Source organism: Mus pahari, chromosome 21 (genome assembly GCF_900095145.1).
Source record: "Mus pahari chromosome 21, PAHARI_EIJ_v1.1, whole genome shotgun sequence".
Lineage (NCBI taxonomy): Eukaryota > Metazoa > Chordata > Mammalia > Rodentia > Muridae > Mus > Mus pahari.
In genome coordinates, this window is record NC_034610.1 from 12947180 (window position 1) to 12971582 (window position 24403).

The 24403-nt window shown below is 38.9% G+C and overlaps 1 protein-coding gene across 2 annotated transcripts in view; it reads right to left on the reverse strand.

Annotated features, from left to right (window-relative positions):
* Lnpep (leucyl and cystinyl aminopeptidase) overlaps positions 1–13285 on the reverse strand; it is an 80810-nt gene extending 67525 nt beyond the window's left edge. Inside the window, exon 1 of one of the 2 annotated variants that reach the window (XM_029532793.1) lies at positions 12906–13285. In XM_029532793.1, the coding sequence (XP_029388653.1) occupies positions 12906–12924 (19 nt within the window). In that variant the 5' untranslated portion in view covers positions 12925–13285. Of the gene's footprint in view, positions 1–12286; positions 12508–12905 lie in introns of those variants that run through there. The other variant, XM_021221203.2, reaches the window with a different exon arrangement.
* Between the last annotated feature and the right edge of the window lie 11118 nt (positions 13286–24403).

Genomic DNA, 24403 nt, shown 5'->3' on the forward strand with positions numbered 1-24403 from the left:
GTGTTCTCAAAGTGTCCATTGATTTTTATCATTAGATTAACATCAAGATAAAAATGCCCTCTAATTTTTCTTCTTGGATAGTCAGGGATAAAATTCATGGTTTCATACCTTAGCTCAAAATTAACTAGTGAATTCCACTTGTCTTTTCATTACATCACTGACATCCTTGCCTCTTCATGGCCTTGTCATCAACAGGTACAACACAGCTTCACTTTCTTTAACCTTTTCATAAAGCCATTATCAAAAGTTGTGTGAGACGTGCTCATTCCTTTTTATCAGCTCTGGAGAATATTAGAAAGTTTCGTTTTAAAAGCTGAATCTAATTGGTTGGGGACTGCCTTTGTGGCTTTCAAATGAAGTACAAAATGTCTCGTCCAATTCCCCCAGAAGGCCCCACAGTAGCACAGGAAAGGAAACTGACTTAACCCACACTGCTTAGGCCTTAAATGGACAACAGTTCTCTAGCCATGAAATAAGCATACAAAATGAGAAATGAAAAAGGAAAATACTGGTTCACTTTCCACCTTAAACTTTGAAAGTTTTTGACATAAAGAGACTCCCCAACCCCACATCACACCATCCCCAAACACTGAGACAGTGTTTTATTAAACACTGTCTTTTCTCTATAAATTATAGAATCTGAAGTTCAGCAAAAGATCAATTGTTAAGTTTCAAACCCAGGACAAGCAGCTGAGATGCCTATTTAACATAGCAAAGCAGACCTGGTCACCAGGTTCTCCTCGCATCTCTCAGTCTCTCCTGTTACACGGTATGGCTGACAAACCATACCTGCTACCCTATACTTTGCAACCCAGCGGCTGGGCTGCCCTTCCCCCAGAGGCTCTTCCCTATATAATTCAGACATTTTGGTTACCTGCCCCTTTTTGTACCTTTGGCCTCCTGGCTGCCATACTTGGTTCTCCTCTCTCCCTCCCCCTCTCCCCACATGGTTTAGTGTCATGACTACTCTGAACTTTCCCAGATGTGTCTGCCCCTGGCGATGCTCTCCCACATCTCTATAATAAACTTTCTCCTTCATTATATCTAGGAGTAGTCATGTCCTTGCCTTTCATTCTTACTTCTTTTTTTCATGCATCAATAAATGCATTTCACTGAAAGGGAAGTTAAGTGAATTATTAAGAATGTTTTAAGGAGAGGGTGGTGGCTCACGTATGTAATTCTAGCACATAGAAAAGAGGATTGCTGCAAGTTTGAGGCCAACTTGGTCTATGTATCAAGTTCTAAGCCAGTTAGTGCCAACCAGTGAGACATTGTTCCAACAAACTAACAGATCCTTTGCTATAGAGAAGTTTCTAGGAAAAGGAAGAGGAAAGACAAACTTCCAAATTAAAAGAATACAAATATTTATTTTGGAGGGTTTTTTTTTTTTTTTAAGGAATCTTAACCTAAAGTAACAGTCAGTAAATATAAAGCATGCTTGAAACACTGTTAGATGAGGGTCAGAATAATGAAAACACAGAATTGTGCATCTGTTTGTTTCTTTGAGACAAGATCGCAGGATCTTCAAACTGGAGATCCTCCTGCCTCAGCCACTGAAATGCTAGGGATCACAGATATGTTTCATGCTTAACTAAAAATTCTGTGTTTATTTATATGCTGTAAGTAATTAATGGTTCCTATATGAATAAACATATACATTTTTATACTGAGCCAAACAAATATTTATAAACATTTAACAAATAAAATCCTAAGCATGTAGCGTTTCTGCTTTTATAACACACCATTTATGCTTTTTCCTGTGGAAAAGTATAATCTCTTTACCTTTAGTTTCTATACTCTGTTCCCCTGTAATATACCTGCATAGCCACCAAATACTTAGAGGAGAATAACTTATATCCTTCATCTTAGTTCCTGGTCAAAATCACTAGCCTTTGAATTCCTCAACGTCAAAATATTATCTTTGTGAAGAAAAAAAAAAGAATACAAGACAGAAAAATGGATACAAACTCATGGCAGAGTGGAAGTAGGGAGGTAAATTGCAAAATTTATAATGTATTCTCAGAGCCAAAGCTCCTGCTAAGTTACACTCATTCAGTAAAAATAGCATGTCAGTTATAGACACACACAAATTAGTCAGTCAAACCAGCTTGCTGAGCTTCCCATGCAGAAACGGGAGATAGATAGCCCACCCTTGATATTACAGACGTTTGCATCTCTAATGCCTGGAAGACACAGGCCTCAATGCCAGCTGATAAAGCATGTGTACTACATACTGTCATATTACCTCACTCAGGATGATCTTTCTAGTTCTATCCATTTGCCTGCAAATGTCATGGTGTCATGATGTTAATAGCTGAGTAATACTCCACTGTGTAAACATATCACATTTTTTTATCCATTTGTCGGTTGAGGAACAACTAGGTTGTTTCTAGTTTCTGACTATTATAAATACAGCTGCTATGAACATAGTTGAGCAAGTGTCCTTGTGATAGACTTAGTGATAGTCCTTTAGGAATATGTCCAGGAGTGATATAGCTGGGTCTTGAGATTGACCAATTTCCAATTTTCTTTGCACTCTTCTAAATATCAACATCCAGTTAGACCAGAACCATTGGTTGAAGATGCTTCCTTTTTTTCCATTGTGTATTTATTTGTCTTTCTTTATCAAAAATCAGGTGTCCATAGGTGTGAGTCTTCAATTCTGTTGATCAATATGTGTGTTTCTATGCTAATAAAAACAGCTTGAGATCAGGAATTGTGATACCTCCAGAATTTCTTTTATTGTACAGGATTATTTTAGCTATCCTGGTTTTTTTTGTTTTTCCAAATGAAGTTGAGTATTGTTCTTTCAAGGTCTCTAAAAACTTGTGTTGGAATTTTGATGGGGATTGCACTGAATCCATTGACTGCTTTTGGCTGTTTTTACTATGTTAATCCAAGAGTATGGAAAATCTTTCTATCTTCTGATATCTTCTTCAATTTCCTTCTTCAAAGACTTTAAGTCTTCTCATACAGGTCTTTTACTTGCTAGGTTAGAGTTACCCTAAAATAGTTTATAGTATTGTAAAGGGTGTTGTTTCCCTGATTCCTTTTTCAGCCTGCTTGTCATTTGTATACAGGACAGTCCTTTTTTCTTTTTCTTTTTTTTTTTTTAGTTAATCTTATATCTAATCACTTTGATGAAGGGAGTTTATCAGCTCTAGGAGTTCCCTGGTAGAATTTTGGGGGTCACTTAAGTATACTATCATATCATCTGCAAATAATGATATTACAAATTCTTCCTGTCTTGATCTCCTTTGGTTGTTGTAATCTTCTAGTTAGAACTTCAAATACTATATTGAATCAATAAGAGGAGCATTGCCTTGTCTTATTCCTGATTTTAGTGGAAATGCTTTAAGTTTCTCTATTTAATTTGATGTCAGCTATAGGCCTGCTGTAAACTGTCTGAATTATGCTTAGTTACATCCCTAGTACCTCTGGTCTCTCCAAGACTTTTATCATGAAGGGGTACTGGGTCTTTTTGTCAAAGGCTTTTTCATGGTCTAACGAGATGGTCATATGCCTTTTTTCTTTCAGTAAACCTTAGTTTTTAAACTATAAAACAACATCCTGTTACATCTTTAAGTCAAAAATTACTTACAGAGGGAGAAAAAGGCCAGAATTTGAATGAAGCAGTGTGAATTGTTCACCATAACTACACTGTGCAAGCATCTTACAAATTAAGGCTGATTCATAGACAGAGTTCCACAATGGATAACGAAAAAAAGTACAAAACCAAATGCACTTGGGAGAAGATTGAGTTGCGAGAAGAGACCTATAATTCTCAACTCGACAGTGCTCAAAAGGAGTGATTCGCTTGGGCTCAGAGCCTGTTAAAAAGCCACTCTTTCCACAATGTAAATTCTCCAAAGGCCACAATTCTACCTAGACTCTCTATTTAAGAACAAAGCTTGGAGAGTTAAAATACGGTAAAAACACAAGTTTTATGTTTTATTTGTGAGGGTATGTTTTTAAAATATTTAGAAAACAGACACAAGCAAAAAACCAAAAAAAAAGTTATAAAATATTTGTCTATTGACTAAGACCAGCAAACATGAGTATTTGTGTGTAAAAAGACAATAAATATGTTCAAAGTACCATATATATACATATATAAAATCATAATGAATTCCATTATTTTGTATAATTAACATACAGTGCTAAGAATGTTTGTTAAAGAAATTTAAACAGCACCCAAGATTTTGTATCAAAACTTAGCTCTATGCTCAGTTCTAAATGGAACATCTACCTCTCATTCACCAAGAAAGGCTCAGGGAATATCAGAGGAAGAGGCAGAAAGAACAGAAGTGCCTGAGAAGGATGCTATAAAATGATACCTTCAGGACATGGCATGGCTACTCACAGCAGATCTGGCTACATGTCAAGACTGTCAAAATTCTAACATGGATTGGGGAGGGACTCACAAGGCCCCATGTCCAGTTTAGGAGCTATTCTGTTCCATATAGGTTGTCCATATCCCAGTGAAGGGTCATGCCCATGAATATAAGGACAGTACTAACTGCAATCAGTAAGGTTTTGGAAATGAGGTGGAAGAAGATGGGGGAGGGGGTGCTGAAGAAGTTAGAATGTAGGAGGGGATTTGATCAAAACACATTGTACACATACATGAAACTCTCAAAGAATAAATACAAAGTATTGATTTTAAAATTTATATTAGAAAGGATCCTTCCTGAGCAATTCCGGGTATTTTTAAAACAAAGGATTAACTTTAAGTTTGATGGAGTTATTGGACACAAAGTTAAATAACAAAAGTTGTCTTGTTTTCTTGAAAACTGATTTACTGGGCACTCCAGTTGATTTTTACCTAATATTAATCAAAATCTTAATTTATTCTTTTAATTTATTTACACAGTACACTGTAGCTGTAATCAGACACTCCAGAAGAGGGCATCAGATCCCATTACAGATGGCTGTGAACCACCATGTTGTTGCTGGGAATTGAACTCAGGACTTCTGAGTTTTTTTTTTTTTCCCCTTGGTTTTTCAAGACAGGGTTTCTCTGTATAGCCCTGGCTGTCCTGGAACGCTGGCCTCGAACTCAGAAATCTGCCTGCCTCTGCCTCCTGAGTGCTGGGATTAAAGGCATGTGCCACCATGCCCAGCGACCTCTGAGTTCTTAACTGCTGCTCTTAATAGCTGAGCCATCTCTCCAGCCCAAAATCTTATTTTTTTAAATTTTTGTTTTTCTCATTATCTTGTTTCTTCATTGTCTCCTTTTGAAACTGTGATCACATTCATGAATGTTAATTTCACATCATAGAATAAAATTGCCTTAAGTGTTGCTCTTATACACAGGGTGGACCTAGGCCTCCCCACACATATGTAGCAGATGTGCAGCTTGGTCTTCATGTGGGTACTGAACAACTAGAGTGGGAGCTATCCCAAGAGCTGTTGTCTGTCCGTGGGATATGTTCTTTAGCTGGGCTGCCTTGTCTGGCCTCAGTGGGAAAAGATGCACCTAGTCCCACAGAAACTTGATGTACCAGAGTGGGAGGATACTGAGTAGGCCCCCATCTGCTCAGATGAAAAGGGGAGGGAGGCATGGAGGGAAGGACTGAGGGAGGCGGTGACCAAGAGGAAGGCAGTGAGCAGGATGTAAAGTGAATAAATAAAAAAGTAAATAAAATAAAACAAAAGAAAAACATGGAAGAAATCAAAGGAAAAAAAAGATGCTTTTATGGAAGGGGGGACAACTGATTTCATGGTAATAATTTTCCAAAATTTTGCAGCTTATAACCAAATTTTAATACTTGTTCTATATTTTTAAGATATCGTAATTATACTTTAAGTTTATATAATTCACATTTCCTCTTTTACCCCACATAAAATAAGAAACTTTAAGTCTGAAGATGGAATAAAGGACTAGCTATAGTGTCATTTCACAATGGATTGCATGTGCTCTGAAATATCAGCATTGTTTTCTGAGATACCAGCACAGGAAAGTGGAATTCAGGATGAGGCACAGGAAAATGCACTTACAAATATCAATAATGGGGCAGTGGTGGCACACGCCTTTAATACCAGCACTTGGGAGGCAGAGGCAGGTGGATTTCTGAGTTCAAGGCCAGCCTGGTCTACAAAGTGAGTTCCAGGATAGCCAGGGCTATACAGAGAAACTCTGTCTCGAAAAAAAAAAAAAATACAAATATCACTAATGGGGGTCTGTAAGGGAAACGAATTCCACTTCAATATAAACAAAAAACTTGTATCAGAAAATATTTCACTTGGTGAATAAATTTGCCAGGCCCAATATTCAAAAGATTTTACCAAGTAATTATTCTGCAGATAACTTGTTGAAATACTTTTTTTGATAATTCTTTGAAATATTTTTCATCTGATTCATTAGACTAATAAAATACAAGTATATGACAATCTTAAACCACTAAAGCAGTAATTTTCTCACCAATTTACAATCATCTGTGTACTAGTTTTCTTATTTAATCCATCCAAAAAATTGTAATTATTCAAAAGGCTAAGACTGTAACCACATTTTTAAGAAACTATTCAATCACTGTCATTCGATTATGTAAACTAAACAGATGTTTGAATTCTTCTGCTTTTAATACCTTTAGTATCTAGTATTTTAGTATTTCCAAAATTGGAAATTACATAAATGTGTGTTCATCTACAATGAATAACTAGACTTGAGCAAAGCTAATAACATCCTAATAAACCTTTGCTTATTCTACTTCAAGTCATTTTTATTTAGATTCAATGATTTTTCTGCATACAACCTCCAACTGAAAAATGTATCAAACCTCTCAATAATCCCCATCCAAGTAAAGCTGCTGTATAATACAATAATAGACTTCTCATCCTCACTGAGAAGTACCCAATCCTGTATGCTCAACCTAAACTGTCTTCCCAATCTAGCCACCTACTCTAAACACTGAAGAGACACTATCAAGGTTCCCAAGGGCTGACACAGCATCCGGGGCAAAGAGCAGAAAATTACTGCTACTAAGTGTATAAATAGACCGGCCAAAGCTCCTATATAGGATCTTGGTAAATCTAAACAGACCAGTTCTCCCTACCAAGTCTCAAGGGCCACAGGAACTTGCCCTAAGCAAACCATGGAACATTTTTTGGTAACCGAAACTAGATAAGTATTATACTGTCTTCATATCACTGTACCAATGCCAACTTAAAGAATAGTCTCTTAGACACTTAGCTATCCCCTGCCTCCACTACTAACCTCTACAAAAGTTTTCTCTCATTCTTAGGATGACTTTTTGGATATGAATGTTCTGATAGTTGTTTTAAAATCTTCCAAAGTAAGTTTCAGCTGAAAGAAATGACGCTCCCAGTAGTGGAGATAACTCAGTGAGTAGAGGCATTTGCCATACAAGCATGAGGACCTGAGCTTGACTCATCAGAACCACTCCTCCCTCTGAAAACCCTGGGCATGGCCACATGTGCCTCTAACCCTGCAGGAGGGAAGTCAGGAGAGTCCCCAGGATTTGTTGGCTGCCAGCCTAGCCATAAAACATACTGAGCTCCAGGTTCAAGAAGAGAGACCATCTCAAGGGAATGAAGGCAGAGACTGAGACCAGACAATAACACACACACACACACACACACACACACACCACAGAATACACACACACACACACACACCACAGAACACACACACACACACACTTGAGCACAAGACTAAGATCCAAAGCCTCCTCTGCTATCAGGAATTTCCTTTATGATATTTAAAGCAGTTGCCTGGGAAACACCATCATTTGCTATAAGAAAATGGAAATCAGCAACCCAAGGAGGTGACTTCTCACTGCATCCCTGCTGTCCTATCCCCTCACCTAAAGAAGCTCTCCCCAAAGAAACATCAGGAAGCCTTCTCTAACTCCGCCCATCCCCCCAGCCTTCTCCAGTAGAACCCTGTAGCTTAAAAAAAGGTTTGGACTCCACCCCTCCCCAAAGAGATAACTGAGTCAAATTTTGTTTCAGTGACTCCATTCTAAAAATATGTGGAATGCCCAGGAGGCTTTTCACTAGGCAGTACATATGAGAAGGAAAACAACTTCAAAGAATCTCTTATAATTAAACTTAACACTCCATTGTTTTTGAAAACTTCATTGGCAGCCTCAATTTTATTTGGTAAATGGCTTGGTTCCTAGTCTAGATGCTAAGGTTGAAATTAAAATCAATCAGCTCTTTGTTCAAAAATCCCTAGCAAATTCTATCTCCTGCAAGCACCTTCATTCCTTGATGATGGTCCTCCCTTGGACAGAACACCTCTTACTTTCTGTTGTTATTTTCAATGCTTTCCACTAAAGCAACAAGTAACATTCTCTACAAACGTCACTAGATATAAAAAGAGTTATGATACCATAGAGCTCCAAAATTTCCTTCATTTCATTCCTCTTCCTGGTTTTCCATTAACAGAAAGGGTATTTCTAAAGGGGAAGGGGGCAGGGAGAGAGCCTTACAAAAAGCCTTGTAGCAGTTCAACTCCAACCCCATACAGTTTTCCAGACACCAAGTAGCTGACAGAACACAGCTGCACCACACACAACCCAAGTCCACAGTAGTCTTGGTTAAGTTCTGGAAAGGATAAAAATGTTGTTTTCTAATAAAGGTATAATGTGACATTAGTCAATGTATCTTTGTTAGTGAAAATGCTAAATGAACAGGTTAGAAAAACAATTTTGCACATTTCTTTCACAATTACAATATTATCTTAGGCAAAATTACATTTCTAATGGGTTACTACTATTTGATGATATGCTTGTAAAATTCTTCTAGCAGAAAACCTACCTCTAAGGAGAGCATTTAAAAGAAGCTGTGTGACTGAATTACTGAACAGAAACTCACCACTGGATTTTTCATATAACTCCTCATCTTTTTAGTTCTCTACTTTCAGATTGAGCTCTCAAAGATCACCGACAGACAAATGACAATTATTGCTATAATAGTTTCTAAAATATGCTGTCTTTTATTCTGTCTCAAGACAAAAAATTTTGCTAACACTGCTTCCTGGTTTAAGCTTTAATACTTTATAGCTACCCTTTTTACCTGTTTTTTTTGTTTTGTTTTGTTTTGTTTTTTTAATGATGCTAGTTAGCCCTTGATTTCTTTTCTTGTTGTTCTTGCTTTGTTATTATTGCTTTTTGAGATAAGGTTTCACACTTCTTAGGCCTGGCCTGCCTGGAACTTGCTAAGGAAACCAGGCCAGCTGAGATCATCTGCCTCTGACTCCCTGACTGCTGGAATTAAGGCATGAGATATGGCTAACCCTAACTCCTGGCTAACTCTTAATTTCTATATCAGATTTCCCCAACTGTAATTTAAAAGATAAGGCAGGAACAGAAACACACACACACACACACAGACATACACACAAACAATTTAACTGATATTCCATTTCAGAAAAACTTTGAAAAGTTTTCTTCCAATGAAGTAATTCACTATAGAACAAAAAGAAATATATATATGTAAATGAACATATAAACAGTACATGGTAAGCTCTTGTTTCTGAGATGATACTATATATAAGGTTTTTTTTGAGAGATACACACATCCATAAAACAACTGTTATTTATAGGATAAAACTGGCATAATTTTATACTGCTTTACAATCCATAAGTAGATAATTTGTTGTCAAGGTATTCCATTTTAAAAGCTGGAAAATACTTTTAACTGGATATTAATCTAAAAATAAACATACACACTCTGAAAGGCAGGAGGTCTGCCTCATTTGATTATATACCACTGTACAGTAATCAAATGATTTGTGTGGAGGCTATATAATTAATATAAAAAGTGACAATTTCTACTAGGCTTTTGGTTATGTCACTTCAATATAGAAATGATTTTTCAACCACTAGATTTACCTGTAATCACACCAAAAACTAGTATCTGTTAGCAAAATATATACTAAATAACAGAAAATTAATTTAGTCATATGTTTGTAAAGTCTCTATTTGTTTACCTGAAAACTTCCTCCAAGCCCTCTTTAAATGAGTATTTGTACTATTCTCAAAATGCAATCAGGTATTTCTAGGCCTGACTCTGGACCTCCCCAACCAGATTTTTCAATTAAGCCCTGAATTTTAGCATCTCTTAATTCAAATTAAAGTTATTCTGAGAGATCTCAAGCAACTGAGGATAAAGGCAGATGGACATCAAATAAATAGCTGTCTTAATATAGTATCTCTTAGAAAACCTAGATAGTTTCCATGAACTTCCTGTGGTGCTAATAAATAAATAGGTCACCACTACTCCTAAAAGTTATGTCTCTACCTGCCTTAACAGGACAAGGCAGCTACTGTCAAACCAATCTTAAGTAGAGTCAACACATTCCTATGCCCATAAAATGTCACCAGAGAGCCAGAGCCAGACCAAATGTCCAGCTTTCAGTGTGGTAACAGTCCCTCTGAAGGTCAAGGCAAAAACTATTCACTGAGCCAAATAGGAATTTCTGGCACTAAAGGCCATCTTTATAGGCCTTTTCTAGAAACATTCATTTTAAATGGGTTATAACAGTTATTAACCGAACTGATGAACACAAGATATTTATTAATACATGAACTTATTACTTCAGGCAGAGCAGGGCTCAAGAAAATGAGCCACCACAGCAGCTCATTGCACAGCAAATAGTGAAAGCATAGAAAATGCTACTGAAATCACTGAGTTCTGAAAGTTGGAATGACAAGAATAAATTCATCGACTTTACGAACTTGTGAGTCAGTTAATGAACTGCTGACAGTATTTTAAGAAAGCCAAGGGCTCAGAGCTACTGAAACTTTATTATACATCTATACACACACACACACACCTCTTTATGCAGGGACATTCAAGAGCATGTAAATGAGAAAGATTTACTAAAGGATGATCAATTACAAAAGCCAATATTAAGCTTGATAAATCCTTCAATCATAAATTGTAAGATAAGATTGTCTGTAAGAGATTGTCTATAGAATTAAATGTAGTTGTTTTGCACTCAAAAACCTAACTACAAAAATAAGTACAATTTCCACTACACAGTATTTGAAGACACAAGAAAATTCTACAGCAAACTTTCAAAAGTTTTAAATACCTATTTCGCCTTAAAGTCTTCAAAGCACCTTAAATTAGCAGTATCAGAGTTTTTGTTTCCGTTATATGTTATTGTTCCTACTTTCCTTCTTAAAGGAGGACAGATAACATTAACTGAAATGACACATTGCCAATCAGTCTCCAACATCAACTGTGAAAAACTGGTAGACAGAAAAGAACTAGAAAAGTTGAACTTTTGCCTCTTTTCTCTAGGATTTCTCCATGGTCCTCCCAAATGAGACAATTTGTAAATACATCTAAAGGAGCATATTCTATGGAAGGAGAAAAGATTTTAACTTTATGGTGTAAAAACGTACTTTAATTATGTAGGGGAAAGTTCAACAAATCAACCACGGAAAAACCTGACTAAATAAATGACTCATTCTTGTGTAGACATTGTTTTCAATTGGGTGAGATTTCATATTTAAAAATCCTACCTACATATTTAAAACAAGGAGGCTCCAATAATTCTGCCTAGAAGGAAGAAAACGTCTTGGAAAATTTTATACCTCTTTTAAGCACATTTTACAGTCAAATCCTAGATGGTCTCTATGGTGCCTTTCAGTTCAAATCTTCCTTAATTTAACTCTCTGGGTAAGTTTACCAGACAATTCTTAGAGACTTGGTAATTACAAATAGAACACATATGAGAAAGAAATTTGGAGTTAAAGCTGTCATTACTAAGCCTAATTAAACAGTGCAGACAGAAAGATGGCAGGAGAATAAAGCATCCTGAATTAGGGAAAAGGAGAACATAATGAGTAGGTCACAGCTCCAGCAATGTGGAAAAGAATGTTAAAGAACACAACAAAGTCCAGCCTAGGCCTAAGATAGAGTGGGTGTCCCCTCCCACTTCCCAGTTCCTTAAGTGGCAAGCAACGCCCCCCCCCCACACACAACAGTAATACGCTTCTCTCCCATTAATCTGACTTTCTACCTAACTGAAATAACCAACCACACTGGAAATACATGCCAACTAGAAAGTGGATCTTCTAATCTCATTAAGTCCTACCCTTTATTAGCAGTTTTCCTACTTTCCATCTTAAAGTGCAATCCATATATTTAAACACCATAAAACGGTGAGACATCTCATCTCTACATTGAGACTCAAGCACTACAAGCCCAGACAAAAGCCATGAAGTAAAGGGCCGTGGCTATTTTTTGGACACAGACTGCTTTGACTTTCACACTCGCCCCCCCTCCCCGCGCGCCACCATGTCACCTTATGATATAAGCCCAACGAGGACCATTGATATTCAGTGGATCTCTAATTAGAAGATCAAATATCCCTAGCTGGTAAAAAAGAAGTTTGGTCGCCCTGCGGAGCAGCAGCAGGCAGACGGGTGGCAATGCGGGGCGGCATCTTCGCCACACGGAGCAGTACTAGCCAGCCCCCGGTAAGTTTCCTTCCCTGCAGTGCACTAAATCACGCTGCCAGCCGCGGCCCCACCCCGCCCTGTTACGGAAAGGCATGCGGACAGCTCGGTGAAGGACGGGCGGACAGCTCCAGGCTCCCCGCACGAGTAGGCTTTGGCCCGGGCCGCAGTTTCCCCCGGCCGCGGCCGCTTCCCCCGGGAACCCACGCAGCTGCCAACTTTGCCGCCGCCCCCTCCACCGCGCAAGCATCCCAAACTTTGCCGACTACATCACCTGGAGGTTCGAGGCTGGCCCCCGGGAGAGGGCTGACCTTCACGCCTGCCCCAGCCGCCCCCGGCCCCTCTGCCGCCCCCGGCCCGCCCGGGAAACCCTTGGCGGGGATGCCTGCAGCCCGACCCACTTGCCACATCTGACCCTCTGGACCCTGAGAGCCCGGGCATCCGCGACTCGGGCTAACCACTCACCATTGGTAAAGGACTCCATCTTCGCCCCGCCGCGGGTCCTTACCAGCCCAGCGCCCCAAGCTTCCGACTCCGAGAGCTCAAGCGGCCCTGACGACTGAGCATGCCCAGCAAGGCCTCCGAGGGCTGCCGGGGAGGTGCGGCGAGGGGCGGCGCCGCTCCGCCGCTCGGCGACAACACCTTCGTTCCGGGTTTTCGCAACGGCTGCAAAAGGCCCACTGAGGCGTGGACGCTGAGCATCGCTCAACCCTTGGCTCACTCCGCCCAGGGGCGGCGGGGAGGAGCGCAGTGCTGGGGCGGGGCTCTAAGCCCCGCCCCCCCGGGCTCACTCCTAGCCGCCGCCGCCGCGCTGTCGGGGCCGCAGAGCTCTAGTACCCCGGTTCAGACGACTGGTACACCTACTACTGCATCCGGCCGTGTTCCGGGTGCGGCCACCCCAGCACTGAGCCCGGAAATGCGGCCGGTGACGCTGTCGCCAGAGGGGTGGTCGCCCTTCGCGATCAGAAAGCCAGACAAGGCCCAGGGTGCGTCAGCCTCTACGCTGGGCTAGCCCCGGGCGACGCTCTTCTTAACCGCAGGAGCAAGCCCTGCGGCGGTGGTCGGCAGGACTTCCCTCCATTTGCAGAACGCCCCGCAGCTGCTGCTGCAGCAGCAAAGCCGGCGGCCAGAGGAAGGGCGGGGCCCGGGAGTCGTTTGGTGCCCTTTGCTTAGGGCTGGGCTTAGAACTGCGAGCAGATCTCAAAACCCGGCGCGGGGTGCCGGAGAACGGACCGTGCGCGCAGAGGTTGTGTCCAGAGGCCCGCCTGCCTAGTCCTATCCTTCCTCGACGCCAGCAGTTGACTGCTCCCAGCCTTCAGGGCACACGGCCTGCTGCCGCGGGGCTAGACCGGAGGGAGCCAAGTTTCCCTTTTCCCCCTAGGACTCGCGCCGTTGCCTCGGGCCCCATTGTTTCCGGTGCCAAATCGGGGCGGTCCCCGGCAGACTACGAGACACGCAGAGACCGCCTTAGCTCCTGCGAGCCCCTGCCTCCCCAACTGCCGGACGCCAACACCCCCGCGATGAGGCTCCCCATCCCTCCCAACCGCAGCCACAGCTCCTCTTTCCTTCCCTCTCACTGCTTCGTCCCCTGCGGCGACTTGGCTAGGCCTTGGTCTCTCTGCGCGAGCCAACTGTCACACACTCCTCCTCCCAGGCTGTCAACCCGTGCAAACAAAATCTAAGCCTGTACAAATATCCTGGGCGAAAGAGGGGAGAAAGGGATGATGTTCGACCGATAAGGGAATTCTGCGTTCAAAGAAGTAAACCCTAAGTGCAGTGTTTTTAAGCGGTCAATTGTATTACACCCACTACTTCCCACTCCTGATTTACAACGCCCTGTGAATACCAACTGTACTTGGAATAACCACTAAACTCCTTACCTAACTCTGGGTCCTCATTAACATTCTCGTCCTTTAATAACCCCGAAGCTTTCATAAGGCTCCTAGAAGTTGTCGCGATTCATTCAGCATGTTAACCGCTCCTTTACTTATTTTTTTCAAAACAAAACCCTCCTTGCAAAATTGTTCCACAGCTTGGTGTTTTGTTTGCTTACTTCTTCCTGTCATTTTCTTAACTCAGATATCCTACAGAGAATCCTCTGACCACACACCTAAAATAGCAACAAGCACAGTGGGTTCTATAAAGATTCCTCCTGCCATTATGTTCAGAGCACTCTTAGCTGTCAAAAGGCTTATTGTTTATCAAGAATACAAGATCAGTGGGGCAGGTTTGTTTGTTTGTTTCATTCTTTTTTTTTTTTTTAGGGCTATATCCTCATTTTTAATCGTTACACAATATATTAAATAAGTACAGTATGATGTTTAGATTTCTAACCTACTGCTCACATTGAAACCTTTCCACTGTCTTTATAATGAATGTCTCCAGTTGGTCTGTTTGTGCTCAGGACAAATGTTCATGACATCATATCTCAACGCTGCTACTGCCTTTTCACTGTGTGAAAGATAGGCTGAGTCCTTAGGCTAGTCCCTATATTGGAGCAATTCAGAACGAAAAGTAGAAAATGAACAAGAACTCTTATATTCATGGATTTTGTTCAAATGAGCCTGTTTCACACTGGTATTGCTTAGCTAAGGAACTCTTCCCTATTAGGCCGTGTTATGTTCTTTTGGTGTTATTTTTGTTACCAGAGCACTTAGTAGCAGAGTTATTTAAAACTCCACAACATGTTAAATCACCTCACCTCACCAGCAAGCTACAGTCTATCATACTTTTAAGTGTGAATCACATTATCTTGGGTTTTGTTTTTAAATTTTCAGCTCTGAGACTTTGTGCTAAAGTGTTTCACAATTTGCATTCATAAATTTGGGAGAATCAGGAGATGGGATTTTTTTTTAGCCTATGTCTTTGCCAATCTCTTGCATCTCATCTTTGCTATTCAGGAATATAAGCAAACAGTAAATACAACAAACATTTTTTTCAGAATCCCATGTAGCCTTAAATGAATATTAGTGAATTTTGTTTTGTCAAATACTGTTTATATTTGATTTTGTAAAGCCTTTTTGAGGAAAAAACAGGTTTTGCTCTTATACAGATTCTCCTCTTTCTCAAGGGTCTAAAACTTGAGGTTATTGTGATATTACTGTTTACTATCAGGGTGATGTCATCTAATGCACCCATCTTACCATCTTCAGAGTCATCACTGCATACTACTTAACACTTAAATTATATAACACAGAAAAATACTAATAGCTTGAAATAGAAAATATTAGCACCCTGGATAACTAACATCTGTTTATAAAGAAACAAAAAATGGGATCATAAATTAGTACGGGATACTATAAATAGATCTGTGCTAGGATCTGGCTGTACTGTTTCTGGATGTATATCCAAGAGAAATTCTGTCTGCTTTCAAAGAGATAGCTGAACACTCATATATTTTTTTTTACTGCACTGTTCAATAAGGAATCAAACAAGATATCCAACAACAGTGGGATGTATATCTACAATGACTGTCACTCAGTCATACAAAGAAATATTCTACCACATACAGAAAAATGGAATAGTACTTAAAGACATTATACTAATTTAAGTTAGAATGACAAAAATTTCTTTTCTTATATGTGTGTGTGTAAAAAATAAATCCAGGGTTTTCCTCCTGGGTCCTGCTCCCAGAATGACTATTCTGAGACTAATTATTTATTAATAAATGCTGAGGCCATAACCTTCAGGTTGTTCTCTGACTTGCTTTTACTTGTTATCCCTTTTATTTTAACCCGGTTTCAGCTACCTACTGAATTACATCCCTTTTGAATCTCTCACAGTTCTGAATATTTCCCAGAGTTCTTTCTATCCCTACTGGACGTCCCACTTCCTATTTCCTGCCTCAGCTCATTGGCCATAAGCCTTTTTTATTGACAGGTGATGATTATAAAAAATACACTCAATATGTGTGTGCAAAAAAAAAAAAAAAAAAAAAACCTAAAGAATAATAGTGATTACTAAAGGCCAGGGAGGTGAAAGCTGGAAACAGAGAAGTTGGCACTCTAAGATAGAAGCAATAAATTCTACAGCAGAGTGGACTGACTCTAACTCACAATAACTTATTACAGTTGTTATGAATAAGTAGGAGTACTGACCAAACCCGCTCAGTCAACAGGTTCTCCTGCACAGAAGTGAGGATTAAAAAGAAAAAAGACAGACAACATTGTAGCATGACATCAATCAATTCTGAGACTGAAGGCAAATTTAATTTTCCCAATCTACTTTTTATACCATTTTAATTACATGCAAGTATTAAGGGTGAGCGGTACAATAAGGAACTAAAAGGACAATAGTCAAGGAACAAGCAAGACAATAAACACCAAGCCCCATGACTAGCTGTGTCTAAGGATGATCAAGATATCAGAGTCTACTTCTTTGTTCTACCCTAAAACCAGATTCCCAATGTCAGGTCCCTCCCTGAACTTACTTCTTTGTCATGTTCCAATGTCAGATTCTAACCTGAACTTACTTCCTTGTCATGGCCAATGTCAGATTCCTGCCTAAAGCCCATTGCCTTCTCCTTGGCCAATGTCAGATTCCTGCCTAAAGCCCATTGCCTTCTCCTTGGCCAATGTCAGATTCCTGCCAAGCGGCACCCCAAAAAGGCTCTCCACATATCCCCCCTTTTAATTTAATAAACAAGGCTGAGCCTGTCTTAGGTTGTTCTGACAAGAATGCCTTCCTTACCCGTCTTGAAGACATGCACAGCTTTTTTGTGTTATATGACCATGGCCTTTTAATGTTTGTTATGTCAGATTCCTACCTGAACTTACTTCCTTGCCATGGCCAATGTTAGATTCTTGCCTGAAGCCCATTTCCTTTTCCTTGGATAATTCCTGGCAAGAGGCACCCCAAAAAGGCTCTCTACAATCTTGTGGAGCTATTCTTCAGTATAATCAGAAAGCAATTTTTACTCTCAAAACTTTATTGCCACTATTGTGCTAGGTCAGTTGTTATTGTAACTCAGAGTCCATAGCTAGGTAACACTGACTTTATCTTACGACTTAAGCAGTGTGCCCAGCACCTTCCAAACTTGTATATATTTATACATCAAAAAAGTGCATATGGAGTTATGCATGCAGAGACATAATGCCTCTCCCAAACGAAATAGGCTATCAAAAGGATATTTTTCATTACGGGTGATTATATAGATGGCATTCAGTTTAGCTACATGCAGTTGTATTAGTGGGGCCACAAAGGACAGCACAGGACTGAAGAGGAAGCTGCCTGGCAGAGGTCAGTTCACAGAGGTCAAACTCTGCCTCTACCACCTCCAACCAATGTGGCTGAGCAAGTTGCTCCAAACTGATTATTTAAATTGACATACTGAAGAATCCAAGTTTGGGTGCTGAATTGTTATCAGATCTTCAGTGAAACTTGATCCAGTAAGTGATAAATAGAAATTATTTATTTTCTTGGGCTGGAAAGATGGCTCAGCGGTTAAGAGCACTGACTGCTCTTCCAAAGGTCCTAAGTTCAAATCCCAGCAACCAAATGGTGGCTCACAACCATCCTTATCGATATCTGACTCCCTCTTCTGGAGTATCTGAAGACAGCTACAGTGTACTTACATATAATAAATAAACAAATCTTTAAAAAAACATGAAAACAAACAAACAAAAAGATAAATAAGTAAGTAAATATCTAAGTATATATTTTTTAAAAAGAAATTATTTTCTGTATTTTAATTAAGTTCACGTTTCTCAAACTTTCTAAATATTTATCTTTATAATTATTAGGAAATCATTTCATGTCAATCCTGGATAAATGACCTGGTTTTTGTTTGTTTGGGTATCTTGGTTTTGTGTTTTTGTTTGTTTGGTTGGTTTTTTACTGATTTAATGTTATTTATGAGAAATCAGAACTTACAGGGTCAACACTGTGAACCAATTTCTATCCCAAGGAGTTTAGTATATAAAAAATGTTAAGCATATACAAATTACAACATAGATTATAATGGCTTCTGGGAATATTCTGGATTAGGTGTCCTAATTGAATTTCTTGCTAAAGATGGTATAAATTAAATTTTGTTTTGATGTATTGGTGCTCTAAACTGTTAGTATAAAATTCTAGTGAGTCAAAGGGAGACAGGAATGGGACGGAGGGAGCCAAAGTCAGGGAGCACCTTTTGCCTTATGGCATCTGAAGCATTATGAAGTTTTCATGCCACTGAGAGTGCTATAAAAAGATGTCATGTTACAGGTCCTGCTCAAGTTGGGCATAATAGGTAGTGAGACACAGAAAGAGTCAAAGGTCAAAGAGACTAAAAGTGTAAGTATAGGTACATCAGAGGAAATGGTTTTCATGTAAGTACAACAACAGATAAAAGTTTAATATCTGGTGCTGTTAAGAATAAGGTCTAAGGAAGCAAAGAGAGCCAATGAACATGGCTCTTGGGAAATAATACAATACAACCTATTACAAATATGAGCTTATTTGCTGAAGACAATCAACAGATTCAATGCAACCCCCATCAAAATTCCAACTCAATTCTTCACAGAGTTAGAAAGAGCCATTTGCAAATTCATTTGGAATAACAAAAAACCTAGGATAGTGAAAACTATTCTCAACAATAAAAGAACTTCTGGGGGAATCACCATCCCTGACCTCAAGCTGTACTACAGAGCCATAGTGATAAAAAACTGTATGGTATTGGTACAGAGACAGACAGGTAGATCAATGGAATAGAATTGAAGACCCAGAAATGAACCCATACATGTATGGTCACTTTATCTTTGACAAAGGAGCTAAAACTATCCACTGGAAAAAAAGACAGCATTTTCAGCAAATGGTGCTGGTTCAACTTAATGTCAGCATGTAGAAGAATGCAAATTGATCCATTCTTATCTCCTTGTACAAAGCTGAAGTCCAAGTGGATCAAGGACTCCACATAAAACCAACTACACTGAACTAATAGAAGAAAAAGTGGGGAAGAGACTCTAATACATGGGCACAAGGGATATTTTCCTGAACAGAACATCAATGGCTTATGCTCTAAAATCAAAAATCAACAAATGGGACCTCATAAATTGGAAAGCTTCTGTGAAGGCCCAATGCTCCAGTGTAGGTGAATGTCAGGATGGAGAGGTTGTAGTGGGTGGGTGAGGGAGCATCTTCATAGAAGCAGGGGAAGGGAGGATGGGATAGGTTTCCAGAGGGGGAACCAGGAAAGGGGATAACTTTTGAAATGTAAATAAATAAAATATCCAATAAAAACAAAAAAAATGCACATACATAGTGACATACAAAAGACACTTTTTCCATGTTACTTTTCTCCTTTTCCCCAGTGACTTAGGGTCTGGATTTTGATGAGATCAAGGTATCATGAAACAAAATAAAGCAGTCATCCTTCTCTGTCACTGGAGGATTCGTTTCCAGACCTCTGAGAGTAACAAGATGCATAGATTCAAACAGATTGAATAATCCCCTCTAGTCATGAAATATCCGACTTCCCTCTTTGTTCAAATACAGTCAGCAGTATGTTAGTATGTTGATTCAAGTTTTTTTTTTAATGAAACTAAATTATATTATACTAATTTCTTAAGTTTATTATGTGCGTGTGTGTGTGTGTGTGTGTGTGTGTGTGTGTGTGTGTGTGTGTATGTGTGGTTTCTTTATTAAAAACCACCTTACTAAAAAAGTTGAGAAGCATTGAGTGCTCAGCCTGGGACATAAACATGAAGCTGTCCCTCTCCATAGAAGGAGGCCTGAATAAAATAAAAAGCTTCTGCACAGCTAAGGAAAAAATAAGCAGAGAGAGGAGAGCCTAGACAATGGTTTAAAAAAACAGCTTTGCTACCTAGACATCTAAAAGAGATGAAAACATAAAGTCTGTACAAAACTTTAAAAATTAAATATATCTCAAAAACCTGTATCAGGAACATCAAGTGAGCATACTTCTTAGAACAGAAGAAATGCAAATTGTCAACAAGTATTTGGGAAAAAAATGTTCAACTGTCTTAGCTCATAGGAAAAATACAGACTGAAATTACTAGAGATTCCATCCAACACATCAGAATGGCTTTCATTTAAATATTAACAACATTTATAGTAATTTAAATACGAACAATATTTATAGTAAATGTTAACAAGAATTGGAGAAGAGGAATATTTATAGGCTGTTGGTGGGAATACAAACTGGTGTGGTCACTATGGAGATCAGTGCGGAGGTTTCTAAAAACTGAAGACAAAGCTCCTCTATGATCTAGCTATACCACTCCTGGTTAAATAACTGAAGGAGTCTGAGTCTACATACCAAATAGATACTTACACATGCAGCATAGATGCCCATCAACAAATGAACAGGTAAAGAAAACATAGCATACATGTAGTTTGATTCAAACATAAAGAATGAAATGTCATTTCTGGAAGCATGGATGGAACTACAGATCATCTTAAAGGAAATAAGATAGACTTTATAAGACAAATATTTTTATATTTTCTCTCATAGATGGTATCTACACAGGCAAGTACAAGAGGTCTGTGCAAAGGGAGGAATAATGAAAAGGAGATAAGAGGAAGTAATACAGTATAGAAGAAAGGCAAAGTGTGATGCTTTTTCTCATATTCAAAAATCAGTTCACTCAGAGATGCACACAGATTGTGTGTGTGTGTGTGTGTGTGTGTGTGTGTGTGTGTGACTACATTTAGGGAGTAAAGTGACAAGTAAACGTGGGAAGAAGGGAATAGAGAAGGTATGAGGCTGAGTGTCGGTGAGATTCGATGATATATGTGAAAATCTCATAATCAGACTTATTTTCTTGTGTAGTGAGTTCTTGAGGATTTGTTTTATCATCGTAAAACTGACTTTGCAAAGTAGACCAACTATGTTGACGTCTTTGTGTCATTGGATTTTTCTAGGCTGACGTATAGGCTGAGTAGCAGAGCAAGGGTGCTAGAGCTAAAGGCTACATTTAACTCAGTTAGTCCTTTTATCTGGCCTTTTGTTGTGTGTATTGAGAATATTTTTTCTCATTGTGTTCTCACTTCTCTCTTTGTACTCAGATGGGATAATCTGGTACAGTTTTAAAGCCAGATTTCATTGAGCAATTTGAGTTATGATGGCAGAGGGGAGGGAAGGAGTTTATATTAAAACATAAGAGGTGTGGCAACAACTAAGCTAAACTTATAATCATTGATCACTGATCATCTTTCTGATTATATCATCTCTATCTTTAATAATAATTTTAATAATAATCACCTCAATTTTTACCATGCTTTCAGTTCTTCAATGTATCAAACTGTTAGTATCCCATGAAAGTTGAAATATGAGACCTAGGATTATCTTTGGTACTGATTACTAACGAGAATAAAAACAGATTTTTAAACATAAGATACCTTTTTATTATTTCAGCAACTCTTAGTGTGTTTTAGCTATGTGTATACTTCACATTGTTATTTCTAATATATCTTGTCTTTAAAAGGGATCACTTGGAGAGATTTGGCGCCTGTGTACAATCCCCCCACCCNCTCACCCCCCACCCCCCACCCCTCACCCCCACCCCCCAGATGCCTTGTTCCTACCTCTCCTTAGGCTCATTACTTTCCAGAGAATCTTTTGGGCACCTATTATGTAGGATCATGAAATGAAATGTGTAACTCCCAGCATTTACTTTTCTTCTCAAACTTATCAAGTGGCTTTAGATCTAAAGTCTTGCTTGATCAAAAGCTTTTACATCAAAGGGAAAGAACAAAGAATAGCACAGAAATCTAGTCCTACTTTAATATTCCTTTGGATCCCATCCATTGGAAGAAGAGCTCCATTACTTTCTGGATACAAGTGTGGTGCAGGTCGTAGGCCAACTTCAAGACAGTATTAGAAGCATCCTTTCCCAGAGTCAATCACTGGCTTAAAATACTAGAAAATGCAAAACTGCAAGAAACAGGAGATGGATTACAGACTGGAAAGTTTACTTCTGACTGCTTTTATCCTGAAAGGACTACTTCTGAACTTTCTGCATGAATCAAGCATATCTTTTTCTGGCTCCTCCCCAACACACCAATATAAAACAGAATTTTAACATAAAAAATGTGAGGCAATTTCCTATCTGAGAGATGATCAGGAGATATATGGTAAAATCTTCAGTACTAAATTTGCTGTGATGCTGGAAGATTCGTGGTATCCAGATTGTAACATGAACTGTAACAAAGAGGCTATTCAACCATTAGGGACTAGGCTGTTGACTGAGCTAGCATCCAGTGGCATCGGCTTCTCAGTGGTTTATCTCCAACGAGTTAACACAGAACACATGGACTCTTGCCAGTTGTCTTGGCCCTGTGTAGTGGCTTAACAAATATTTTGAAAGTTTGACAAACTTTGAGATTTTCAGTGACATCTGAAATGTTCTGTCTGTCCATCACATAATAAAATATTTTAAGTAACTCAGACCTTTGAGCAGTGCAAAACTACTTGTTTCATGCTGGATATATCGAGTCAGTTTAAGGGCTTTGCCTGGAGTCACATTCTTACAGTTCTTAATATTCTTAAAGTATGTATACATGGAGCAATAACAGAAGTAGTTCATCATAACCATATTGCTTAATTTAAATCCTAGATTCATTACCAAATAGCTATATAATCTTAGGTAAATTACCTAACCTTTTGGAACTCTATTCTTTCTCCTGAACATTGGGAATCAATAGGGAGTGACTTCATAAGCTTGTTATGGAGATGTTAATAGTAAGAAGTTAATTAAAAAAAATCAAACATATATAAAAATTATTGCATATATATTCTTTTTTGTTTCATTTGTGGGTTTGAGTTGTTCCTGTAAGCAAGTTTAGAACTTTAAAGACTGATGTCACTTTCTCCCTGACCCCCCCCATCTTGGTCCCTGATAATTGTCCTTATAAAACAGGGAAGTAATCTGAATAAACCTCCAACTTCACTAGTTAGTTCACCTTTAGTTACTTGCTCTTAGATTTAGTAGATTTTAAAAATCCCTAATTTAGAAAATCACTTGGCAAACAATATATTAGCCTCCCTGGCTTTGTTGTGGATAATACCTTGAACTTGTGAGTTATGATGATAATGATTGCCTCAGTTACTTTTCAGGGACTTGAACAACATTTTATTGAACCATAGACTTCTCACCTGGGTTTGTGTAGGTGCTGTTTGTAGATCAAAGGGCTGAAAATTTTATCCTCAAAACATATTAACATTGCCATTTTCTGAACACATGTCCCATGAAGAGATAAGAGGTTTTTTTTTCTTCAAAGATTTATTATTATTTATAAGTACACTGTAGATGTCTTTAGACGCACCAGAAGAGGATGACAGATCTCATTATGGGTGATTGTTAGCCACTATGTGGTTGCTGGGATTTGAACTCAGGGCCTTTAGAAGCGCATCTGAGCCATCTCACCAGTCCCAAGAGATAAGAGTTTTGATTGTGCTTATACACACCACTGAATTCTTCATCATGATCACCATTTCCTAAACCAAAGATTATCCTGCCTTTATATCCCACCAGTGTTCTCTAATCCCATCCTCCAGGAGAGAGCCTTGACACTTGCTTTCAACATCATTGTTAGAAATAAGTTCTTTACTTTCTGTAAAATCCATTTCAGCGAATTGAAGTGGGAAAACCAGGCATAGGTTGTTAGCACTTAATTCTGTTAGAAAAGTAGTGATCGTCATGAGGATAAAACAGATGTTTTTCTGTAGTACTTAGAGTCTCAAGTTATGTCATCTCTTTATCTTCCTTTAATAAGAAGAATGGTGGTGTCTTTTGTGAAGGAAATAAACTATTATTTCCTTATAAAATGGTTCTCAAATGACATTTTTAAAATTTGTTTCTTTAAAGATATGGCAGCCTACAGACTCACAAAGCATACGGCTGAGCTTGCTTCAGATGAAAATATTGAAGAAATTTCCCTAAATCCACGGTAATTTAGAAGAGTAAGGCCACAAGACAACTTAGTACTCCTCTCTCTCTCTCTCTCTCTCTCTCTCTCTCTCT